Genomic DNA, 24,797 nt, shown 5'->3' with positions numbered 1-24,797 from the left:
TAGTAGCTTGAACTGCATATACTTGTTTACTGAGCTCTCTCTCCAGCAAAATGCATCCCATGAATGTAGCTGAATACAGTGCACATGAACTGATCTACAGCCTACAACACAAAGATAGAAAGGCAGGTTCATTATGATAGTTTTACATAATATGCCATGTGGGGTTGTCATAGCAATTTAATAGAATATATACATCATAATTGGACTTGTATTTAAGTGCCTGTAAATAGTACCAGGACTAAGATTTAATTAATACAAATGTAACAAAAAAAAAAAGGAAAGAAAAAAAAAGTCTGTTACCAATATGGGAGAAAATATTCAGTTGGGTTCTGTGTTTTTCAGAAAGAAGTGATGCAATGCCACAAAGAGACTACACAGTTGTGAAAAGTGACCTTGATGTGCAGCTTGTTTGCAGAAGACAGTTAATATTAAAAACATGCTACATGGTTTGTGTTCATATTTGTGCTTTAACATTCTTTATTGACTATCAGCCAGGCTTCCCTGCATCCAACCCCCAATAATGTATTTGCACATAAAAATCACCAATGTTTGTATTTTTCCTGGTTACAAGACAACAGTTAAAAATCAGTGCAGCAATGTCAAATTATCATCGTCATCACAATTACCATCATCATCATCCACATCCTGAACTACATTCAGACTCCTCAGAAAGACACTAACTTAAGAGCAGAGACAGAACGGAAGGGAGTGAACATATTCCCCCTGTTCCAACATTCACTCATTCATTCAGATTAACAGGTCCAGAGAGGGTGCCTTTGGACAAGGTTTACAAACAAACAAACAAACACGCAAACATACCCGCCAAGACCGTTATTATTATTATTATTATTATTATTATTATTATTATTACTTAATCCAGTTTTAAAAAGCTCCGTGATTTCCTTATTTACCATCAGTCATGTCACCAGTACGAAGAACTGTCTAGTGTTTTGGTAAACAGACTGTAGTTAAAAGGCAGAAGATGCTGAGAAAAAGAGAGTGTGTGTATGTGTTTGTGTGTGCATGTGTAACCACAAACAGTACAAAGCCTACTATTTAGTGTACATGAAGGCAGACAGGTCAAAATTAATGGCGAGAATTAAATTAAAATCTGACTGAATGAGGCTTCGAAGAATCTAGAAGACAAGTCCTACAGTTTGTTTCCTAAACCACCAAGTAATAGAAAGAAAGGACAATTTGTACATCAGATTTATACAGCATAATTTATAAATACATTTTTTAAATGTATAAATTAAAAAATACACAACAGGCCTAGTATAATCCACAAAAATCTGTGTTTTTAACTAGTTCTCATTTAAAAATTCAATTCCCCTCATATTTTTTGGTGAAAAGAGAGCATAAGATCAAAGGCACAGCAACAGTAATTTCCAGAATTAACCATTCATTCAATCCCTGCATGTATCTAACCAAAGATCAGAGTGAGAAACAAACCTACTCAATTATAAATTAAGACACAAAATTCTCATGAAAGTCAAGTTCAACTAAAGAGACACAAAAAAATGTAGTGTATGCCTACCGACTAGTGTCACCAGCTGACATCATTTTTTTGTTTGTTTATTTATTTATTTTTTAAAAATAAATTAAGGCTTTTAAAAAGAGAGGGGGGGGGGGGGGTGTTAAACAAGTTTTCAAATAAGGAGCACCTTATTTGTTGTATCTAATTCTCATTTACACAGACTACACTAGGGGTGAGTAGCCAGGTACACCATAGAATAAAGGAGCCCTACAGCATGATGTGTAAAAGGAAATTCCAACTCCTAGAGTGACAGTTGAACCCTTTTGTAAGCCTCGCAGCTGGAAAACTCTGCTTAGTGTATGCCACACTACCTCAGAGCTGTAACCACACAGCATATGTATCTCTTACTTCTGCTCATCCAGAACAAACCAGAAAAACAAAACAAAAAAAAAACCAAAAAGAAACTGTGTGCCAATAATCCAGTCTCACACTAGCACACTGCCAGGTCAGTCACCCCCCCCCCCCCCCCCCCCCCCCCCGGTAAAGTTACACTACACATAGACCAAATCTCTCCCCTGCGCTCCTTTAGGAGGTTCCTCCTGCTCACTCCTCTCCTGCTGTGGTGAAGTTGCCTCCTCCTCCTCCTCCCCGTCATAGCCTTCGTACTCGATGGGTTTGGGGCAGCTGTAGGGGTGACCATTGTCGTCAAAAAAACGCCGGAAGGTGAATTCATAGAAGGCATGCTCCGGGTGCTTTCCGTTCCGGAACCATCCGTTGAGCGTGTCGTTGCAGTTCCCATCGGTGCCGTCGTCGCTCCACAGCTTATCAGGGTCGACGGGGTCGAAATTGGAGGTGTCGGTGCTGTGCGCAATTTTGGGGATGTAAGGAGCAGGACGCTGCTGCTGCCTCAGGTCGCAGGAGAAGTCAATGGTCTTGAAGAAGGGCTGGGCCTTAATCTCGTCCGCTCCGTTCTTCCCGAGACGGTCCTCTGGCCCTCGGCACAGCTTTACAATGAGGTCTGAAGCTTCAGGACTCAGGTTCGCCTGCGGGGGGATGTGTAGTGTGGTCTGCCAGTTTATCACCTGTGGAGACGTGAAAAAGGATTGAGTGAATGCATTCATCGTGTTGGGCACTGTGTTGGACGACAAAGCTAGTACCTAACAATCAGGTTCCATGAAAGAGCAGACTTAAGACACACAGTGTTTTATAAGGTGTTAAATGAAAGTCTGAACCAGGCTACAGGAAGACAAACACACACACACACACTGACACATTCATATTCATATGGTTTAGTCTACAAAAAAAAGTGAGGGTTAAAGTGAGTGTTTGTATTCTGAGGTCATTTCTCCCTCCGCAGTGGCCCAGATGAGAAAAGTAAGCGAGAGGGACTGTGAATGGCAGATTTTAATTTCCGTCCTATCACAAACATTCACCCTGTGGACTATTGGCAGGATGAAACAATCTGATCATATCCTGGTTACACACAACGGACACTGTTTGACAGCAGTAGTTGACTGGACATTTCTAAGTTAACCCTATTACCTTGATTTGGGTTTCTAGGGGCGTCGTAGCCAGGAAAGGTGGCTGTCCAACCAACATCTCATAGAGAATGACTCCTACACTCCACCAATCACAGAGTTGAGTGTAACCTGGAAACAAACAGATGAAACGTCAGCAAAAATCAGCTCTAAATATTTAAATGTTTCTATTTCAATTTAAAAAATTTTAAGAGCATAAAGCTTCAAAGAGTGTCTTATTTGGCCACATCAGCTGGTTTTCATAACCATGAATAAACTTAAAATTCACCTGACAGACAATTTCTGTCAATTTCAGATCGTGTAAATGTGTCACTTTGTGTTTGGCACTTTATCATTACATGCTCACATGCTTGCCTACTGGATCATTTCACTATTATAAGCTATCTACATTCTCCTTCACTCTGCATCATGTGATTTATTTGTTTAAATTAATAAAGTGCTATCTCATCTTATCTTGTGTCCAGCACTCTTTTATTTATACTGATAATATTCTTTGGAGTAACAGTCTCTCCAGAGTTTACTTTAGTTGGACAGAATATACTGAGGTGAGTGGGAAAGAGAAATCATCTCATACGAAAGGTCCTTTAATCAATTTAACCATATTCCTACAGTTATAGGGAAAAGCAGTAGAGGTGTATGGCATACACTCACCTGTCCTGAGCAGGACCTCAGGGGCAATGTAGTTGGGTGTGCCCACAAGGGAGTGGGCAAGACACCGCTGATGTTGCCTAGCAGCCCTGCGTTCCAGAGGCTTAAGGCGGTCCCCACATCGACAGTTGGCCGGATCCTCCCATTCCTTACTGAAGTCCATGCTGTCCTGTCGAACATGGTCCCCTGTCACAAAGGGTAAGAGTTACGTATTAGTATAATACATGAAAGTATTGGAAGACAGGTGGGCTATCACTCATCTCACTCATTCCTAACAGAGAAGTTTACTAAGTGTATTGAACTGCTACCACTTCAGGTGACATAAAAAAAAAAAAACATTTGCAAATGTAGAAATATATGCAAACATTTATGCTGAACAAATCACTGTTTCAAAACAACAGGCCAAACTCTTGTAATACTTGTAATCTGGACCAAAAAAACATTTTTCCCTTATATGGCTGAATTTCAAATTTCTAATTCAAATAACTACACTCTGTAATCTGGCACAATCATACAAGAGACAATGGTGGTTTCCTCAAGCACTAATGTAGGCTAATAACTCAGAAATTAAAAAGGAAAAATGTCACAATAATATCATAATAATTCAATCTGAAAACAACTAAAATGCACACAAAGGCACAATTCCAAAAGTAACCTAAAATCACTCACATCTTATGGTTTTACATTACATTGAGCATAATTCTAAGAAAAAAATAAAAAAATAAAATCTATTTATACTTTTTTGTTTGCCTTTGCTGCTTTCATTTGAATCAGAATGGTAATGTCATGCTAAAATGACAGCTGTGAAAGCTGCTCTCACCGCTCTGGTAGTATTTAGAGTCATGTGTCCAGCGGAACCCCGTGCAGAGGCCAAAGTCAGTGAGTTTAATGTGTCCATCACGGTCGATGAGGATGTTGTCCGGTTTAATGTCGCGATGAATAAAGCCCATCTTATGGACACTCTCGACAGCGCAGGTCAGCTCAGCAATGTAAAACTGCGCCAGCTCCTCTTGGAAAATTCCCAACCGGATCAGAAGACTCATCATATCCCCACCGGGAATATAGTCCATGACAAAGTACAGGTTGTCCTTATCTTGGAACGAATAGTACAGCTTCACCACCCATTCGTTATCCGCCTCGGCCAGGATATCCCTTTCTGCTTTGACGTGAGCTACCTGGTTCCTCAGGAGAACGTCTTTCTTGCGAAGGGTCTTCATGGCATACAGAGCCCCTGTATCGACCTTCCGAGCCAGGCAAACCTCTCCGAATGCTCCTATGCCAAGGGTTTTGATTTTCTTGAACATGGATTTCTCCATCTTGGCCCGTTTCAGACGGATGTAGTTGGATTCCTTCTGGCACAGCATCATTCGCATCTGTTCCTGGGCGTCTCCCGAGAGACCCACCTAAACCAAATACACACAGGGGAGAAATTTAAATACACTTCCTAATATGAAAGCACTCATATAACACAACACTACAACACACAACAGTGCAAAGGTGGATCAGATCACAAAATCGAGTCAGGTCAGAATCTCTCAAAGGAACTTTCCAGAACATGTTGGTGATGCAGTGTACCTGGAAAGCTATCACTTGTTCAGTGCACAACACAAAATTGAGTAAAATCAACACGATCACAAACCAAAACAATGGGACTGTATCCCATTATTTCCACTCAGAAACTACAGCTGACTGGCTATAACTCAAAGTTACATTTAACAAGCAAGACAAACTCTAGGGCTTTGATTGCTCCCATTTTGGGGCAAATGTCCTTATAAATAGGAAACCAGTTACTAGATGATATTAGCGATGCGATTATAAACACTGACAAGCACAGAAAATTGCTGATGGAGTGTGTCACATCGACAGGGGCATGCAATAATAATACGGTTTTCCATGCATCAGGAGACAGTTTCATGCCTTCAGATCAAAGTCAGTTCATCAGCACTGGCTTACTTGGTCACTTCTCTGTGTAGACCACTCAGGTCACAGCTTAGCAGATACCTCTATTCTCTCTAAACCAGTTCTCACCGAGAGCGTGGGGAAAGAGAGAGAGAGAGAGAAAAAAGATACAGCTTGGAAGAAAAGGAAAGACAAAAAGAAGAACATGGAGTGCTCCACAAAGCAAAAACAAACAAGAAAAACGTCCAGAATGAGGGGAGAAAAAAGAGAACAGAAATTCTGAAAGGACAGAGGATGGAGCAATAGTGGGAGGAAGCTGAAGGTCTAACCCGCTGCATCTCGCTCTCCAGCTGCTTCCTGCGTCGGATCCTCTGCTGGTGGTTCTTCAGAACGTTCTCAACATGCTGTTCCATGAAGAACTTGAAAGCCTGCGGCGAGTAGATAGGCATTCTGGATTCCCCGCGACGTTCTTCATCCTTCTTATTCCGCCGGACCGGCACAGGCGATGTGGTGATCTGCTTATTGTCACGGTCTTTCGTCGGTGGTGGCGGCGCCGTGGCAACATCCATGGCTTCTGCCTTGTCGCTGGAGCTGTTACTAGCTGTGTCATCCTCAGCAACCTCCTCTTTGCCCCCGCTGGGCTTGGACCCACCATCATAGGTAGGACAGGGAGGAGTAGCCTGTTGGAGGAGGTGTTTAGGGTAGGGTGGTGGTGGACCCTGATAGCTAGGCACCTCAGGAACTGCCTGTGCTATCTGATGTCCTGGCCCTGGGGAGTCCTGGTAGGCACTAGGGTGAGGGGGTGGCTGTTGCATCCAGGGAGGATGCGTAGGAGCGACGGCAGTGTGCAACTCGGGTTTCTGCACAGGCGTGCTCTTCACAGGCTGCAAGACTGGCGCTTGGGTGATTGCTGTGACGGTTGTGGCTGAGGGTTGGGAACTGGGCGCGGGGCCCTGTCGGGTGCTTAACTGGGAATTGTTGAAGGAGTTGGATCGAACAGGAATGCTCTGGTTGGTGCCTCCTGGGGAAGACTGGGGTTGAGGGGACTGGGACCAGGGCTGAGGAACACCCAGGTTGTACATTTCCAGGTTATGGCTGTTTCGGTTGGGCACCAGCATAGACTGAGGCATACCTCCACCATTTACATAGTTGGCGGAAGATGCCGGGCCACCTGCTTGCATTTGCTGAGCTGTAGGACTCTGCCTACTGCTCTGGTTTATAGGGTATGGAGGAGGTGGTTGCCTGCTTCCACCACTCATACCCACGTTCTGCATCCCCATGTAGTCAGATGAGGTTGAACCATTCTGGGGCCATGCAGGGGGAAAGTTGAACTTGGTGCTCCCAGAACTTGCCATGATGATGGGCTGGCGGCCCACAGAGACCGGGCTTATCCCTCGCTGGTTCTGAGAAGTTGGCGCAGGGTACCCATCAGCCCATGCACCCTGAGGTACTGGAGAAATACGGGGTACATGGTAATCCATGTTTCCAGAGTAGCGCTTTGTGGATGGGTTAGAATCCCAGGAAGATGGGGGTGGAGTGGTGCCCCTGTTTGGAGGAGGGGTAACGCTGCGTACCTGGGGTGGAAGTGGGGGGTTGACCCGCTGACTGTTACCTGGGTGACCCTGGGGGAAGGTGGGGGGTGGGCGGCCTGAAAGGTCACTTTGAGGCCCCGGGCTGTTGGATCGGTACATCATACCATCAACCACAATAGGACCATGTCTCTGCTGGCCCAGAGACTCCTTTGAACCTTTCCAGCTCTGCCTCCTTAAGACTGGCTGTTGGATGTGGGTGGGGCCTAAAGAGGAGAAAACAGCCAATCAAACACACACATCAAAAGCAGACAGTGTACATCTCCAACAGCTTACATTAACCCATTAAGGCCGGATGCAACATTTACATGATCCCTTTAAGACCATGTGCGACATGTGCATACGTCTCCCTTTAGAGCCGGATGCGACATGAGCATGTTTTAGATGATGTCATCATTTTCAAAACCCACAACCAATCAAATGCATCTGATTCACTGAAATACATGTGGGGAAGGCAAAATGCTTGTTTTTGTTCATTTGTTTGTTTTCAGCATGAAATGCTTTGCCTGTTTTCCTGAACGAGGGAGCGCATCAATGTCTCTCCCCTCACTCAGGTCGTCAGCCATTGTCACTGTCTGAAGCGCAACTTTAGAAACGTTTTTGCAGTCCAAACAGAGACTAAGAGGCTAAGATGGGCTAAAATTAAGAAAGCATTTCTCCTTCCTCATGTGTATTTCAGCTAATCCTGATGCATTTCATCGGTCACAGGTCTTGACACCTATGACATCATCTAAAACACGCTCACATCACATCTGGCTCTAAAGGTAAAAGCATGCAAACGTAGCACAAAATCTTAAAGGGATCACGCAAATCTTGCATCTGGTTTTAATGGGTTAAAGAACTAAGATTAGCACAATGAGGTAGGAGAGTAGCCAATATGCAAATCAAATAATCAGCAGTTTTAGTGGGAAAACCAGTTAATAGATTACCGTGCCAATCTATTAATCTTCACACCCAGAGAAACACAGACACAAAAAAAAAAATCAGACAGAAGCCCACAAAGCTACAATGGAATGTTTTGTAGCCACAATTCTAAAATTTTTCACAGAAATTCATTCTGCACCAGCACATGCTTACTTATAAAACACAAAAGCTTCTGTTCGCCTCCATGACTAGTCTACACAGATAATTGTCTGTGACTGCAGTAAGGCAAATACTAAAGGGCAGAGCTAACACAACAGCCAGTTTCTGATAACAGCTTGAATAAAGGCCACAGAATTCATAACCGTCCTTCCCAGGGGAATGGAGACCTACCAGGAGGTGCTTTCATGGCTGTGTTGACTGGGCGGGCAGCCACAGAGACCATCTGTTCTCTCAGTGGGTCTGGGTAGCTCATTTTACTGATGTAGTCAATGGCAGCCTCCACACTGCGACTGTTGGTGTGTTTCAGAGCACGGATCACCATTTCCTGTGCAAAAAGACCACAGGGATTAATGCCTTTAAATGCAGCACAGGTGAAAACACAAAATGAGAGACAGAAATACGTTGACTTCTCTGTCAGCGTCAGACTTCTTCTCGCTTGAAACATTAGCCTAAGCAGATGAAAATTATGTTTTTTGCGAGTTTTCTTTTTTCCCCTTGCATAGTGTGTTTCTCTGATCTTGTGCATAAGGATTTTTGTCTGTTTCTTAACGCACTACTGTAGTGATGTAGTAGTGATGCATCCAATCTCAGGACTAGACAAGCAGTTACTTAACATCACTCAACATCTTGCTGAAGAAGGAACAGATGTGATCTACAAGCGACAGGGGCCTAAACATCATGAACAGTGATACTGAATGGCTGTACATTCACACTGACAGGGATATGACAACTTGCATGCAAATTCAGATTCCACTGCATATGACAGTGCATAATGATGTACTGAACATGTTTCTATTTTTTTTTATCACTTTTCTTTTACTGACTTTACCAGTCCATTAAATAATGGAAACTACAATAATGTAATATCATCACAACCTACTTTCAAAGGAAAAAAAACAAAACAAAGAGCATACCTGTGGTTAAAAACATCTTTGAGAATAATAACACACCATGTCACTGATATAGCTTGTCTTTCCACATACCATAACTATCATTTTTCAAATAAGTCAAATTGCCAACTGACATGGTGGTACATTCTTGTCTCGGTACAATGAATGTTTGAGTTCATTTTGAAGGGAAAGAGGGGGAAAAACAACAAAGCACCATACATACACAGTTAATTCATCCTCTTTTTCATATACTATTAACATCAAGTTAAAAAAAAATCACTTTTCAAAACACCATTTGTGACATTTTCTTTTAATTCTCAGTTACCTCCTCGAATCCAGCGCTCTGTAGCTCCTGAAGCATCTGCTTGTTAACATCAGAGCCTCGACTGGCAGATGTTGGTTCAGTGGCAAACGGCAACAAAGACTTTCGGATCTCCTGCAAGGCTTTGTGGTAGGGGTTTTTGGGGTTGGTACAACGTCCCTGTTGCCTCGGGTCTTCAGGGGGTACCTTGCCTACCCCCATGTCCACTTTGAGGCTATCTGAGGGACGGGGAAGATTCCGAAGGCTTTCCCGAATCTCCTGCAACATCTGGTTGCTGTTGCCACTGCAGTTGCTCGCAGGAAACGTCTTGGGTCTCATCTGTCGGTAACCTTCGGGTTTCTCTCCTCTCTTCATAGAAAAACATGTATGTGCACAGCGAAAGGAGGAGAAAACGCTTCGTGCAGCTCTAAGTGGCTGCTACGATGTCACCAGTGGTGTGTGTGTGCAGAGTGTTTTACTTCACACCTGCATACCACCAGACTTCAACACACCTGTTATTACACAAACATGTGATGTCAGATCAGTACCCAGTCATACACTGCTAAACCTAAAGAAAAGAAGCAGGTACAGGCTTACATACGTTCTAACATGCGCTAATACTCTGCCTAATTGTGCCACTGCAAACAGTTGTTTACAGCGGTACATAAGAAGAACTTGCACTCCCATTAATATAAACATCAGCTTTGCTAAACTGGCTTGAGCGCAAATAAATCAAAACTAATATCAGACAGCTAGCTAATTCTATACGTTCGAACTCAATTCAGTGATAAATACCAAACTCGTAACAGCACTAAGAACTCTTGACAAAAATCTGTGGCAAAGTGATCATTCTCTCCCAAGCTATCGAAGGTTGCCTACTGCTACCTAGTATTGCTCATTCAGCGACCGACAGTTAATGAATGTATTGGAATTTTCTATTTTAAGCACGCTTGGCTGGGAACATTGCAGTTTTAAGAAATTGTAACATCTGAGTAAAAGGCCCAAAGTTACGACCAGGACTACGTTAGCATAGCTCGTTACCTTCGATGCTTAGCTCGGTAGCGTAATTAAACTGAGATATGTATTACGGTTTAGGGTTAGTCAAGTAAACAAACGTTAACTCAATAATTTACCGGGTTAGGTTATTTTAATACCGCTGATATCCCTAGTTTGCTAATAACAATAAACAGACCATCACCTTACCCTCTCTCTAACATACCAAACGCACAAGCCTATGTAACAATTCCCTAACACTGGACACCAACCTCCATAATTCCCAACCAGTTAACTTTGCTAAACTAGGGTTAGGATAGCTTCGCTTACCTCCTGCTAACACATAAGCTAATTGAGCTAACGGCTAAAAAGCTAAGTTAGCTAAACCTAACGCTATGGAGCTCCCGATATGAGGCCTATAGCTAAAAGCTAAGCTAATGAGCTGGCATAGCTAAACTATCAAACCATTGACAAACAATAAAGTAACTTACCCGTGCCAGCGCTATAATCATGATCTTGCAGGGATTCTTCTCGAGTAATAAACAAATGTTATCATCCAAGGAATACTTTCTTTCCGAGTTCAGTTTAATGTTGACAGAATAATTCAGATAATTAACGCTAATTTAAAAAGCTAGCTTAAGTAGCTTTTGTATTGACACTGTCGCCTTGGTATTTCAGTGACTGTCATAGGAATTACCAATAGCCCGGATGTCAATTCGGGGGCTCGAAGACGCCCTCCACAGGTTAAAACTCAAAAGACGAAGAAGTAGAAACTCTTCACAACGGACGTTAATTTAACAATCAATCAAATTTAAAATCAAATTTAAAGAGGGGTTCTTGTTATTAATCATTTTATTCAGTTTATTTAAACAATAAAAGAAAATAACAGAAAAAAAGTAAAATAACAGAAAACAGATGTCAAAAGTAATCGTTTGATATTTTGAGCTCAAAGATTAAAGACTATATCATACATCAACCACAACATACATAAACCAAAATTCAGCACTTGACTCAAATTCGTTCTGAACATCTGAAAATCACCTTAATATATCAGGGGAAAGCAGGGAAAGGAGACAAATTCAAATGCCACATTTCTGGTTTGATCAAGAATTTACTGTGCAAAGCTGTTCAAAAGAGCATTTCGCATGTATAATACGATCAAAGCCAGAAGATATTTCACACTGGAACCTGGCGGTTTACATAAATAGCTTCTCCATCAGTTCCACACACTAGGCACTGACCAAGCACATCTAGACTGTTCACTGAGAGGGTTTGACTGGGGAGCATGTGTGTTGTCTCCAGACGCCCCTTGCTGCTATCCCCAGCAAGCCAAGCACTGATGAGAGACTGGTTCCCACCAGCAGGCGCAATTGCACTGCGAGATATGATGCTGGTATTTCTCCCACCTTAACGAATGAGGACAAAAACACAGTTAGACTGACAGAGATCTAACTACAAATTTTTAAATTGACCTGTTTTATATTTTTGAACTAATAATTGGGGGTGACTGAAAAAGGAAATGTTAAACCAATCATTCTTTATTCAAACCACGGACAAAATGCTCACTTCATTTCCATACAGTTACCAAATAAAGACATTTATGGGTTCCAAATACTTTAAAATACCAAAACAATGACTTCACATTACATCAGTATTGTTTTTATCTGAATCACCATCATAAGATTTGAAAATATTAGAAATACACTTTTCTTATTATATTAATGGTTTATTTAACTATCTAATTTTAGAAACACCAGGGCTGTATTTCAGTCAGAATTAAAGATGCAAAATTTCTTTGCACATCGAAATACAGAGCTGTACCTCCATCATCATCATAATATCACACACTCCATGTTCATGCTCAGTGTCTGAGAGCAAAGTGTAAAAAAATATAAAACCTGACCAAACACAGCATTGTTTGTTCTGATAATTCTGTTTTCATAGACTCACAAATTACTTGGCATATATATTAAGAGAATAACAACAAATTCTATAGTGTTGTGATCATAAAGCAAGAATACTGCATTTGAACTTGGATTGAATGGATAGCTATGCTATTCGACAAGCTGTTGTATTCGCAAGCAAAACATACATTGACAATATTTGTCATTCTCCTGTTTGTGAAGACTGACTTAACTGACCCACTTGCAGGTTTGCTGTGGGTTTAAGGCCTACCTTGCAAGAATGATGGTGTATCTGAATTTGCAGAAGACTCCCAATGCAACAAGGAGCCATCCTCTGAACAAGTGAATAAGTGATCAGGGTTGGAAGGGTGAAAGTGGACCTCCCACACTACAGTGGAATAAAAACCAAATTGACAATGAATCATCTACTTTTCAAACTGATATTTACAGTGATATTCCAAGGCAGGATATTCATTAGGTGAACCTCACTTTCTGCAGAATGGGCTTCTGTTAATGAGAAAGGCATGTTTCCTTGTCTGACATCCCAGATACAAAGCATGCCATCCTGCCCCCCAGTGGCCACAATGTGCTGCTGGTTGGGGTGTCTGTCCACACAATGTAGTGGAACTCTGTCCCCTGTTCTACACAGAGAAAATACAAACAAACACAAGCATTCTGAAGTTCAACATTTCTTTTGAACTGAAGTATAATATCTGAGACAGTAAAAAGATATTGCTGAATGGTCTCACAGCGACAGGACTTGTGCTGGCTCATTGCCCTGTTGTCTGAAGTCCCACAGTTTGAGCTGACCGATGGAGTTCACCGTCAGCACCCCAGTTGTCTTCAGAAAGGTCACTGCGTGGATGGTGCTGCTGTCTGCATTCTCTGTGAGATCGTATAAAAAAAAAAAAAAGAAAAGAAAAAGAAAGAAAAAAAAAGAAAGAAAGAAAGATTTCAGAACAAATCTGCCATTCACATACTTACAATAATGTTTTAATCACAGTTCAGTTTGGGATGTCAGAATAATCTATAATTTAATTTATAGAGTTAAAACATGGATAGCCATAGATATAAATACAATATAGTTAACTTCATTACTCATCCACTGAAACGCAACGTCTAACAATGCGCTCTAACTCTTTATGTATGTGAATGAAAGTATTAAACTTCTGATTCATACAGACCTATTACACGCAGAATTGCTCTCTGGTCTACTTTGTAGAGGACTATTCTCCCATCCTCCCCCACAGAGACCAACTCTGGGCTGTTACACACCACCCCAGTGCATGGGGCATTATCACAAGGGTAGCGATGGGCCCTTTCCCACGTGTGGGCAACTGACAGACCCTGCAAGTCAGAAAAACAGACAACAGATTCGCATATACACATAAAAAAGTTTGCAAACAGAGCTCCTGGCTGGATTGACTGGTTTTTGTACACTGACTGACAGCTGCTTGAAACTAAAAATTAATGGGGTTTTTTTCTGTTTTAATGCTTTTTGCAAACCTAAACTAGAATGTCAATAACATCAAGGGGGCACATTTACCAAATTTAAAAGAGTCTCAGATAAGATTTATGCCCTTCTCAATCCTTTCACACATAATCATTTGAATCAAGTAACGTTGATCCCAGATCAACAGAAAGAGATGCTTGATAAATATGGGCTGAAGACTTCTTCTCACATTTCTCTAAATGTTAAGCAAAAACAGAGAGAGAGAGCAAGAGAGAGAGAGAGTGGCAATAGTCATAAACAAACAAACAAATAATTAAATAACTTAAAATGTGCCTTTCATACCTCCTTGTCTTTATCTGGGTGATGCTTAAAGATGGTCACAGCTCCAGTTGATGATGCTGCAACAATTTTATCTTGGTCTAGAAACTAAGATTGTAATAAAAGCTCATAAATTCCCAAGAGACGTCACATTGGGGGAAAAAAACCCACATTTGTCAAGTCTGTCGTACACTAGCGCTGGTAAAACAAAATCTGCTCTGCACCAACGTGTTTGATTAGATTACTATATCCTCGCGCTCACCTGAAGGTCTAACACGTCTCCCTCATGTTTTGTCTCGCACAACAACTGTGGGTCGCCTTCGAATTCGTCATCCATACTGGAAACTCCATTCTCTCCAACAGCCCAGACTGAAACTTTATTGTCCTGAAAAGAGGTATAGGACTCGATCTATTAAGATTAATTCGGGCGTTTATGTTTCTGGGTCTCATTACAATGGACGTAGACGGATTCATAACTGCTCACCTCGTTGTCCCACGAGCCAGTGGCAAAAACGTCAGGCTGATGTAAAGATTCTGAGGGAACAGGTCGCCATCTAATCTTACTGATCTTCTGCGAAACGTATTTGGCGGCGATACAGTCCATTTTAATATCTTTGCATCAATGTTAGCCTAAATTTCTTTACTACAAGATCTGTCAACATGCTCCAAGTTTTCCTCTATCCCGCCAGCTCCTCCTTTTCCGTTTTACTACGGTGGCTCCCATAAGACAAACTGTGCGCTTGTAAATACAACACTTTTAATGACAAAAGAAATACGTCACATGCTGTACTAACCAGATACTGCACTGGATATTGGTTATACATGCCTCTGTGCCACAGGAATAGATACAACAATAAGTATGCATATGCATATAGTATACAAACCATGCAGCATTTCTTCACAGAATGGACTGATTTAACATTGACTAAGATGCATTTAGTTTCGAAAGCTGACCGCTATATATTACCACAGAATTTATCAAGTCAACCAGTTAATTTTATTTATTATCTGTTTTTATTTAATTATCAGTTAATCTTAAATGGGGGACACAACGGTTATGTGTATGTAATTCTAAAGTGTGCCGAATCTGTGCTTGAATGATTACACAGCCTATGACCCTTTATTCGTTTGTAAAGCACAAGCTAATCGTTTAAACAGTTGTTATCCGTTATTTTGAAAACGCTGTTCTATTATTCACATAGCCCCCAAAAACTGTCTTAAATGCCACCCCAAATGCACTACGTCACGTGCTCTGGTAATAAGCTCCTGCATCCCCCCTACTGGAAGAAAAACGGCAGAACAATTTCTTAAGCCATGAACGCATTCTCTCATCCTTTTCTGTGATTTGTCCAGATTGACAAAAATATTGCATAGCTGTTCATGTGAATACGCGTCATTTAACACCGAAGACGGGTGTTAATGTTATGAAGAACTGGAAATAAGCACGGATTGGAAGTGCAAGATATGTCAAGTGACGTATCGCCTCCGTCTGTGTTGGAAGTCGTAAGTGTTGTAGGAAAAGCGTTGTGCGCAGGCGCGGCACTGACAGCCGCTCTCTACCTGATCCGCAGAGTGTGTGTAATAATGGCCTGGAAATCTGGAGGAGCTAGCCACGCAGAGCTCGTCAACAATCTCCGCAGTAAGTTTCCTTCTCTTATTTACCAGACAACGTTGTTTTAAAAGCCACTCCACAGACCAAAATGCATAGAAACTAACATCTGTTTACTCCAACAGTGCAAAGGGGGGAGGGGACGAGTCAACTACACGGCCAGCAGATGACAAAAACTGATACGTTGCGCGATTTCAACTTTATTTAGGAACGAAGCGGGGGAAGCAAAATTTAGAAAAGTTGTTAGCTGTTTTGTGCATCTCTGGTATAAGGTAATACACATATTAAATGTATGTCGCTACGCCATGCTAAGCGAAAGCTCCCCTTGCAAATATCTACTGTCACTATGGAGTCATGCCACGTTGTGACGTCATCTTAAAGAAAGCAATGTTCAGGCTAATTTGTACACTACCCGACGTCGTTTGATATTGCAACTGTCGTGCGATTTTTAAAATTTGTGACCGATGAGAGCAGTCAGATCCATCGCGCCCAATTCATGAGCAAAGCATGACTTATCAGTGAAACAAGCAAGTCAATGGGCGGGGCAGCCCTGCAGTTCAGAACCTGTGGTGCATCTACTTCAGAAGTTCACGCCTTAACGTTAGTCTCGCTGCCTATTCGATACGGCTACTCACTTATTGTCATTAGCTTGGCAATTCCATTAAGCTTTGTAAAGAAAACGAGAACCATTGGGTCCTCGGAAACATTGTCAGTTTATGCCAAATTATGAAGTCGTCGAAGGCAGATGCCCGCGTGTGTTACGCTACTCAGTCGCCTGGTCTTTTCTATGTTCTCCAAAAAACTGCTCCACCTGATTACTTGATGAGTAGAAACAGGCGTGGTTTGTCTTGTACTCCAATAGAGATATATGAATTCCAGAACTGCTGGTGTTTGATGAGAGAGCATGAGGAAAGAGAAAGCTTAAATGATCTTGTCAGTCAGCGCATTCTAAGTTTGAACGGTCTTTACCAGCTGTAGTAAAATTAATTTAACCTGTGTGACTTGATTGTATTATATTTCTACTTGGACTGGGGACGTGTTACTCGGCTCATATGCGTCTTGCTTGAGTTTGCTATCTTCATTCAGTGGGCGAGTGTCCAGGGGGGCTATATTTAAATGCCGAGCAAAGCACATTGGCCTTTTTGCCATAGAGGAGACTGGCCCAGTTATTTGGCAATGGGTCACACAGTTTGCACATCAGTGCGAAAATGTTAGCGTGGGAGTTTGCTGATTTTCTTTTTTTTAGTGGCTGTGTGACAGTATTTTAATGCGGATACAGAAGGCACAATGATTGACCAATAGGAGAAGCAGTACAAATATAGATTGACCAATTAGAGAACAAGGATTCCTGGCCAGACAGCAGGGAATTGTCAGTCAGTGTTACTTTTAGTCCAGCCCCAGCTCCCTGCCTATTAAGGTTACATGACAGTTATTCCAAACGTGACATGCAGAAAATCTGATGACTTGTTGGTAACATTGAATGACAGGGGTTTTGGGGGGAGGGTGTTGTGTGACGGGACACCCTGCAGCATACACACCTGTCAAATATTTCACTGTGTATATACGTGCGTGAAAGTATTGTAATGAGTGTAGTTCCATGTGAAGATGTGATGTTTTTCAGTGTGAACTGGATTAAACTCATTTGAAGATGCTGATGCTGGTGTCCCACTTTGCCTACATCCATGCTGCGTCATGTCTAAATCAAGATGTTTTTGATTTTTGTGTAATTCTGAGTGTCTTTTTCCACCCAGGCATTTAACTATTTTTGTTTATTTGTTTGTTTTTTGGTTGTTTATGTTATTCAAACCAGGGATGGAATATGTTGCTGTGTCATGCAGTTATTTTTCTGTTTTCTCTGTGTTCTTAAAGATTTAGGTCAGCTCTTTGAATATACATGGGCACAATTTAGTTAACCTGGATAAGCACTTGCTGTGACGCATAACATTGAAAAAAAATGACTGAATATTTCATGTGTAAAAGTTCAGAGTATATTTTAGCAACATGCTCCTTTAAGCTTAACCTTTTTTTTTCTCGCCTCGCACAGTATACTTACTCAGCAGCATAACTCTGGTGCACTGTCTAGGTCTTACCATCAAAAGTCAGCATTGTCCAGTAGCTGAAAAGCTTTGGAATATTCCCGCTGTGCAGTTCCCACTACTGTGTGTGTGTGTGTGTGTGTGTGTGTGTATTTTGTTCAAATGATCCAGCGCACAGCCCAGGCCTGCTTTATGGAGTGTCCCCCTCTTCAAGTGTGACAAGTCATTGAGTGTCCAGTAGTCTGGTCTTAAGCACAGTTTTAAAATGTTCAGTGAGTAACCAGAGTGGATGACACAGCTGTTCCGGTCTTTTTCCTGTTGCTGGCACCACTGCTGAGGAGCTGAGATTTCTGTACTCTGTGCATGTGTGTGTGTACGAAAGGGATACAACATGACACTTACAAGAAGGAGAGCGTCTCTTTTGTCAGCGTTTGGGAATTATAACGCCCAAATCTTTTTTTGTGTGTGTGTGTGTGTGTCCACAGAAAATGGAATCATTAAATCAGATAAAGTCTATGAGGTTATGTTGGCTACAGACCGGGCACATTACTCCAGATGCAACCCCTATATGGATTCTCCACAGTCAATAGGTACATACAAAGTGTCATGAGTATTTTTCTTCAGTGGGAATGGGGAAAAAGCTTATGACATTGCACTTGAACACCCTGACTTGAACAGTCATTTGGCAATATAGGCTTAATTAATAACAGGATAAAATTTAGCTCTCTTCTTTACACTAAATACTGACTTTTTTTGGTCTCATTTTTCATAGGTTACCAAGCAACCATCAGTGCTCCACATATGGTAGGTTCTAAGAATGCTCACAACAGTTTTAGACAAACCATTGTGACAGAACCAAGCAGAAGTAGCCATTTGAGCCGAAATGGCAGCTGGCCCTCCTGTTGCCTGATGGGCTCTGTGGTTTTAGCAGGTATTGATGCAACTGTGATTTGTTGGGTCTTTCCTCTAGCATGCGTACGCTCTGGAGCTCCTGCATGACCAGCTGTATGAGGGGGCGAAGGCTTTGGATGTGGGCTCGGGCAGCGGTATCCTGTCTGTATGCTTTGCCAGAATGGTGGGTAGGATTTCACCTCAGCTATGGGACTGACACCACAATTTTTGTACATGTTAGTATAGTAATGCGTATCATTGGCTGTATAATTCACATTTGCACAAATAGTGATTTTTGCTGAATTTAATTGTGTGTCTGGAAAGATTGAGAATACAAACCCACATTTCTGTTGACAGTCCTGAAGGCACTGACGGATACACAGTTTGAAACAGTGATTTCTCTAAAGTAAAAGTCCTGGGATGTCTCAATGTTGCCGGTGTTTTTTGCAGGTTGGTCCCAAAGGTAAAGTAATAGGAATCGATCACATTAAGGAACTGGTGGATGACTCGGTAAACAATGTGAAGAAGGATGATCCCAGTTTAATATCGTCAGGTCGAGTCAAGCTCATTGGTGAGTTTACATGACAATCAGATCTCTCTTTATTTTCGTTACATGTGGAACGACCCCTCCCCCTTCCCTTCCAGTTTTCTCTCCTATTTGGAATATCAAGTTGCCCAAGAGATCTCATAATCTCCCTCCATCACGTGGCAGCCGAGGCGAGTGAAGCTAGCATGAGCTTCCTCCGATTGGCTCCGAAGCCAATCACTCATCCTTTCATTCTACGCGCGACGAGGCCTCGTCAGGCGACAGCTCAAGACGCTCAGAGAAGAGAGCATTGTTCACGTGGCAGTGCTCTGTGCTACGTAGGCTCCTGGCCGCCGGCGACGTCCGACCGGGAACGAATGGGAGAACGACCATGGCTGACAAACCTGTCCGAGGGATCGTGGCCGGTCGTCTTCCCTTGGCCGCAGTGGACAAGTGTAAAGCAGCTATCACTGGAACAATCAATTCCCAGATACAGGACACAACTCTGTCTTTTCAAGTTGTGTTAAAGCTTTCTTTACAACTTTTTCGCTGTGCTTGGACTGAAAGTAGATGACTTTACTGAATCTTTTCTGATGGATTGTCATGTTGTGGTAATGGAAAAATATTGAAAGAGGGTAAAAAAAAAAAGTCATTATAAACCCTCTTCATTTGAGGGTGAATCCATTCTGGAACTGACACTTATATCAAGTGCTGAGCTACTTTTGAGTAGCGGTAGCCAGACAAAGTTATTTAGCTTCTCTTTCAAATGTGTAGTATGAAATCCCAAAGTCGCAAGTCCTCGTTGCAGACAGTCATGTAGTATGTTGACGCCACGACAGTTTCTTGCGGCATCACCAGCGACATCGAGGGGGTACTAAGTGGAAAACCAACGAGGTACCAGGTACCAAAAAGCGAGTCGAGCTGGTACCCTGCAGTGGAAAAGCGCCTTAGGTAGTAGCCGGGTATCAGACCCATAAGTGACCTTGAGTTGTCTTTTAGATTTGGACCGAGATGAACTTATTTCTTTAGCAATCAAGGAACACCTTCTGTCATTTTCCTTTCCTGGGTGATATCATGTGTTTAGTGACTGAATGGAAATGGAAATGTGGAGGTGTTTTAGCAGGCATTCTTGAGCATGGCTGTGCTCTTGTGTGAGGGAAGTTTGGAAGGTTTTTTTAAGGACAGAGCTCAGGTCCCTGTGATGTTGTGCTGAATTATTGAGGGCGGCTGCTCCTTCTCTCTGCATTACTGTCGCAGCTCTGCCTCCACGCCCTTCTTTACCTTGCCAACAAGACTGGCATCATTTCAGTCTGGCATCTGCTCATCACCCTTTCTCCCTCCATCCATTCATCCCATCCTGTCTCTGTCTCTCTCTCTCTCTCTCTCTCTGTCTCTCTCTCTCTTTCTCTTTGCGACTTTCTCTCCTTATCTGTTTTTCTTTTCTCTTCTGCTGACTAACACTCCTGTTTCCCCCCCCCCCTCTCTCTCTCTCTTAGTGGGAGATGGGAGGATGGGACATACAGAGGAAGCACCATATGATGCCATTCACGTCGGGGCGGCCGCTCCCACGGTCCCACAGGCAGTACGTTCCCCCTCTACAAATCAAACTCAAACTCTCTACACTGGCCCCCCTTCAAATGTGAACTGTTTTGTCTAATTAGTATTCAAAGTGGCACCATAGTTTTGGTGTTTCTGTGTGCTGTATTTAGCTTGTGTGTAATTTTTTTTCGCTGACGTTTAGTCATATTCATATTTAGTCAAACGGAAGAATGATCCTTAGAGTAGGCGGCTGTAACCCACAGAATAGCCATGTAGAAATGAGTCCCTGATGATATGTGTATGAGTGTGTGTGTGCGTGAGAGAGAGAGAGAGAGATTGAAGGGAAAGAATAAGTGTAAATATGTGTGTGTGTGTATATATGAGTAAGTGTATATAAAGTATGTGTATTTGTGTGTGCATATATATATGTATATATGAATGGGTGTATATACAGAGAGTGAATGTATATAGGTATGTCAGTGAGCGAGTCAGCACTGTATATTAAAGCATAGATACAACATTGGTTCTCTGGGAGACAGAGAGCGAGTGTCCAATAATACGCATGCTAGATTGTGGGCGTGTGTTAGCAAGATTGCGAGGCCTGTGTTGTGTGTGTGTGTGTGTGTGTGTGTGTGTGTGTCCTTGCGGGTGTAACACCTGCTCTCCTGTCCTCCGCCCCGTAGCTCTTGGACCAGCTGAAGCCAGGCGGCAGGTTGATTTTGCCCGTCGGTCCGGCCGGCGGGAACCAGATGCTGGAGCAGTACGATAAGATGGAGGACGGCAGCACCAAAATGAAGCCCCTGATGGGAGTGATTTACGTGCCTTTAACTGACAAAGACAAGCAGTGGTCCAGGTGGAAGTGACTTCCTACCTCCTCTCCTTCCCCCTCTCCTTCACAGGGTAAAGGTGAAACAGTGTGGCCTGAAGCAGAGGACAGATCACCCCCCCGGGCTGAGTTTGCTGCCTGTCATTCTTCTTTTGCTCCCCCCTACCCCATACCCCCCATACCATGACAACTGCCTGTGTTTCGTTTTAATTTGTGTGGTTATTCATTGATATTTATTTATTTATTTTTGCATCTACCTTTGGAGTGTGCTTTATGCACCTCAAAGTGATGGAAAAGAAAAAGACAAAAAAAAAAAAAATGAAGAGATGCAAGGTGAAGAGATTTTCATAATAGTCTATGCATAACCTGGATTTATACAGAGACTTCTTTTTTTGATGGTTTTAATGAAGAAAGGAGGGTGATGGTTTGACCAGAATGCATTATAACTGCAGCATGTTCATTTCTGTTCAGACTGTTGAAAAAAACAAAAACGAAACAAGAATGCCCTTAAAAGCAGCATTTGACCTTTTTTTTGCTTGTTCTTGTACATTTGTATTTCAAAAATAGCCTCTCTCATTCAGTACTACCATGAGTTTTCTTCTTAAAACGACCCTTAATCAGAAGGATTCCTAATCAAACCAGCTTGTTATACAAACACTAGAAAGGTGTAGAAACAGGAAATGGCTTGCATTTAAGTGGGCATGAACATTTTGAGGCACTTTTTGTCTCAAACCTGTGCATTTTGCATGTTTAAGAGAACGTCCTATTAATACAGAAGGCTTGTGGTGGGGATGGGTGGGACTGTTTTGGTCAGGGTGCCATGGTAACCGTCAAATCTTTTTTTTTTTTTTCTCCCCCCCACAGGGACGAGCTGTGATGCGGCTGAAAGGCAATACTCAACCACTCATCGTGAACTCTTGGATATGCTTCCTGGCTCCAGCTTTCCTGTTGCTCATTGGATATCAGTCAAAATGTAAAAAACAAAACAAAACAAGCAAACACAACAAACAACAGCCAATAGGATATCTGTTTTTTTTCTTCACTCTTTCTCTCTCTGTCTGTTTCTCAGAGACAGGTAGACATTTGTGTGACTGAAGGAACCCCCAGCAGTGTAAAATGAATAGACTGATTTATTTAATGAAAAAAAAAAAATGTGTGAGGAATTGGGGGTTTTGTCTGTTCTTTTCCATGCCTGCAGGGTTTTTTTTTTTCTTTTTGTTTTTTGTTGTTTTGTTTGTTTTGGTTATGAAATTTGGTGCAGCGCTGTTTTTTTTTCCTATCCTTTTTTTTTTGGTGATAAAAAAAGTATTTAAGTATTGCAGTCAGTCTACACTAAAGTTATTTCATGCATTTCAACTGAGAGTGGGAGGAGCTTAGACCCATCAGAATTCACTAAAGCTACAACAGTGTGCGTCTGACTATCTCAATAGATAGCTGTATTGCCCTATGCTAATATTTTATGCCTATTTTTAGCTTGTTTTTTTTTTCCTCCAGCTAACAGTATTTAAACAGAGATGCACACTAAAAAACTGTGCCACGTGATGATTGGACTTGTATATGTAGTTGTTTGACATGCAGTACACCACACAAGAAGCATTGTAAGATTTGCCCACCTTGATCACAGTCTTGGGCCTCCCGCCGGATCTAACGCCCTCAAAGCGTATAATGAACACATTTTAAAAAAAACACACACACACACACACACACACACACACACACACACACACACACACACACACACAGAGCTCAGCTTTTTTCTTCTTCCACTCTTCTCTTGCCCGTTGCCACTGGTTTCCATAACAACATTCTGGGGGTATTCCAGAAAGCGGGTTTAGTGAAAACTCAGAGTTAGTTAACTCGGAGCACGAAGTAAACCTCCTAATAGAAGAGCCCTATGGCCTCATTCTCCTGGCAAAACAAAGCCATAGCCCTCTTCTATTGGGAGGTTTACTACTTGCTCTGAGTTAACTAACTCTGAGTTTTCACTAAACCCGCTTTCTGGAATACCCCCTCTATATAGTGGGCCAACTGGCTTGTGACTGCCACCGTTAAGAAGCACTGCTTTGTACAAATAAACCTCAGCGCAAAGCATATGAATGTCTACCGCTCTTCTTCTCCGAAATTAAAATGATATTGCACATTTACACGCTCACACACACACACACACACACTCACAAACACACTCACATACACTCATATTTAGTGAGTATACATGGCCTCTGCAGTTTGTGAAATTGCATACGTCTAAATAAAGCACGTCCCCTGTGTTTTCCATTGCAGATCTAAAGATTCTTCTATATTAATGACTGTTTATTGGGATGCTTCAAATGAAAACACTGATGTGTGTCTATACACACATTTCATACTCACATATGTGTATATCATTCATAACCATTGGCCAAAAAACATTTGTATACTTTGCAGTTTCATGTAATAAATAACCTCACTATTAGTTTCTTTAAAATAATCCAACAATGATTTCATGAAGTCTGAAACCTGAATTTGCACATTTTTGTCTCTCGATAGCTATTTTCATGTGAATTGCAACAATCCTCATAAAACTATTCTTTCTGTTTGAAATCCATTGTAATATTTTGTGTGTTGAATATGTGAATATTAGTTGAGAAAGCACATTTTGAGTAAGATATGCTCCAGGGAAAATTGTCATTTAGTATGGCAGTAAAATCTGGACTGTAGTTTTCATAGAAGGATTTGTAAGGAAACAGATTAAAAGAAAAGAATGACTTCCGCATTTTCCTTTTGTCTGTTTTGCTCCGGATTTTAATGGAGTTTCTTAGTTCTTTAAATACATTTTTTATGTTTTCACATTCAGGCATATACCATAAACGGCTCTGAAATATATACCAATGCATTTACACAGAGTACACAGAGAGAAATTGTTGGTATAGAACAGCACTTAGTTTAACATTTGGCAATAGAAGACACATCAAAACTCATTTTGAAGAGAAATATGATAACAACATGTCCAATCACATCTCTTGACTGACAGAAACTTTAAATAACAAGTGAAGAAAATTTTGTACGGATTTAATATTTTAGGAAAATTTTAGATGATCTGATTGCATGAGCAGTATTACCAAAACAACTAATACCATGAAGGACTTAAAAACAAAAACAAAAAAACCTTAAACGTGATATTGTGTATTCTTTTCATCACAGACACTCAAAACGGCACATCCATATAGCACTCACAACATTTAAGTGCCCTCTACTGGTAGAAATATATATTTCCACAAATTTCATCAAAATAAATCCT

At 41.7% G+C, this 24,797-nt stretch overlaps 3 protein-coding genes across 5 annotated transcripts; 1 reads left to right on the top strand and 2 right to left on the bottom strand.

Annotated features, from left to right (window-relative positions):
- Positions 1–2,028: 2,028 nt before the first annotated feature.
- lats1 (large tumor suppressor kinase 1) lies at positions 2,029–10,995 on the bottom strand. Its single transcript, XM_030782404.1, has 8 exons — positions 10,910–10,995; positions 9,450–9,937; positions 8,406–8,559; positions 5,892–7,357; positions 4,484–5,066; positions 3,667–3,849; positions 3,020–3,126; positions 2,029–2,559 (listed from the first exon to the last, which is right to left on the bottom strand). The coding sequence occupies exons 2-8, from the start codon at positions 9,798–9,800 to the stop codon at positions 2,029–2,031; spliced, it is 3,375 nt and encodes a 1,124-aa protein (XP_030638264.1). The 5' UTR covers positions 9,801–9,937; positions 10,910–10,995.
- A 427-nt stretch (positions 10,996–11,422) lies between these two features.
- nup43 (nucleoporin 43) lies at positions 11,423–14,763 on the bottom strand. The gene is made up of 8 exons (XM_030782524.1): positions 14,578–14,763; positions 14,356–14,478; positions 14,118–14,201; positions 13,507–13,669; positions 13,072–13,207; positions 12,812–12,963; positions 12,594–12,710; positions 11,423–11,824 (listed from the first exon to the last, which is right to left on the bottom strand). The coding sequence occupies exons 1-8, from the start codon at positions 14,695–14,697 to the stop codon at positions 11,595–11,597; spliced, it is 1,125 nt and encodes a 374-aa protein (XP_030638384.1). The 5' UTR covers positions 14,698–14,763; the 3' UTR covers positions 11,423–11,594.
- An 845-nt stretch (positions 14,764–15,608) lies between these two features.
- pcmt (protein-L-isoaspartate (D-aspartate) O-methyltransferase) lies at positions 15,609–22,699 on the top strand. 3 transcript variants are annotated; one of them, XM_030781427.1, is made up of 8 exons: positions 15,610–15,732; positions 18,224–18,328; positions 18,511–18,542; positions 18,709–18,813; positions 19,080–19,200; positions 20,652–20,737; positions 21,378–21,547; positions 22,385–22,699. In XM_030781427.1, the coding sequence occupies exons 1-8, from the start codon at positions 15,678–15,680 to the stop codon at positions 22,395–22,397; spliced, it is 687 nt and encodes a 228-aa protein (XP_030637287.1). In that variant the 5' UTR covers positions 15,610–15,677; the 3' UTR covers positions 22,398–22,699. The 3 variants fall into 3 exon arrangements, with proteins under 3 accessions (XP_030637288.1, XP_030637289.1, XP_030637287.1); XM_030781428.1 differs by lacking the exons at positions 18,224–18,328; positions 22,385–22,699 and having other exon boundaries at positions 15,609–15,732; positions 21,378–21,632; XM_030781429.1 differs by lacking the exons at positions 18,709–18,813; positions 22,385–22,699 and having other exon boundaries at positions 15,609–15,732; positions 21,378–21,632.
- Positions 22,700–24,797: the final 2,098 nt, after the last annotated feature.

This window comes from Chanos chanos, chromosome 8, assembly GCF_902362185.1.
Source record: "Chanos chanos chromosome 8, fChaCha1.1, whole genome shotgun sequence".
NCBI lineage: Eukaryota > Metazoa > Chordata > Actinopteri > Gonorynchiformes > Chanidae > Chanos > Chanos chanos.
The sequence above is the reverse complement of the archived record's forward strand: the minus strand, read 5'-3'. Positions and strand labels throughout refer to the sequence as shown.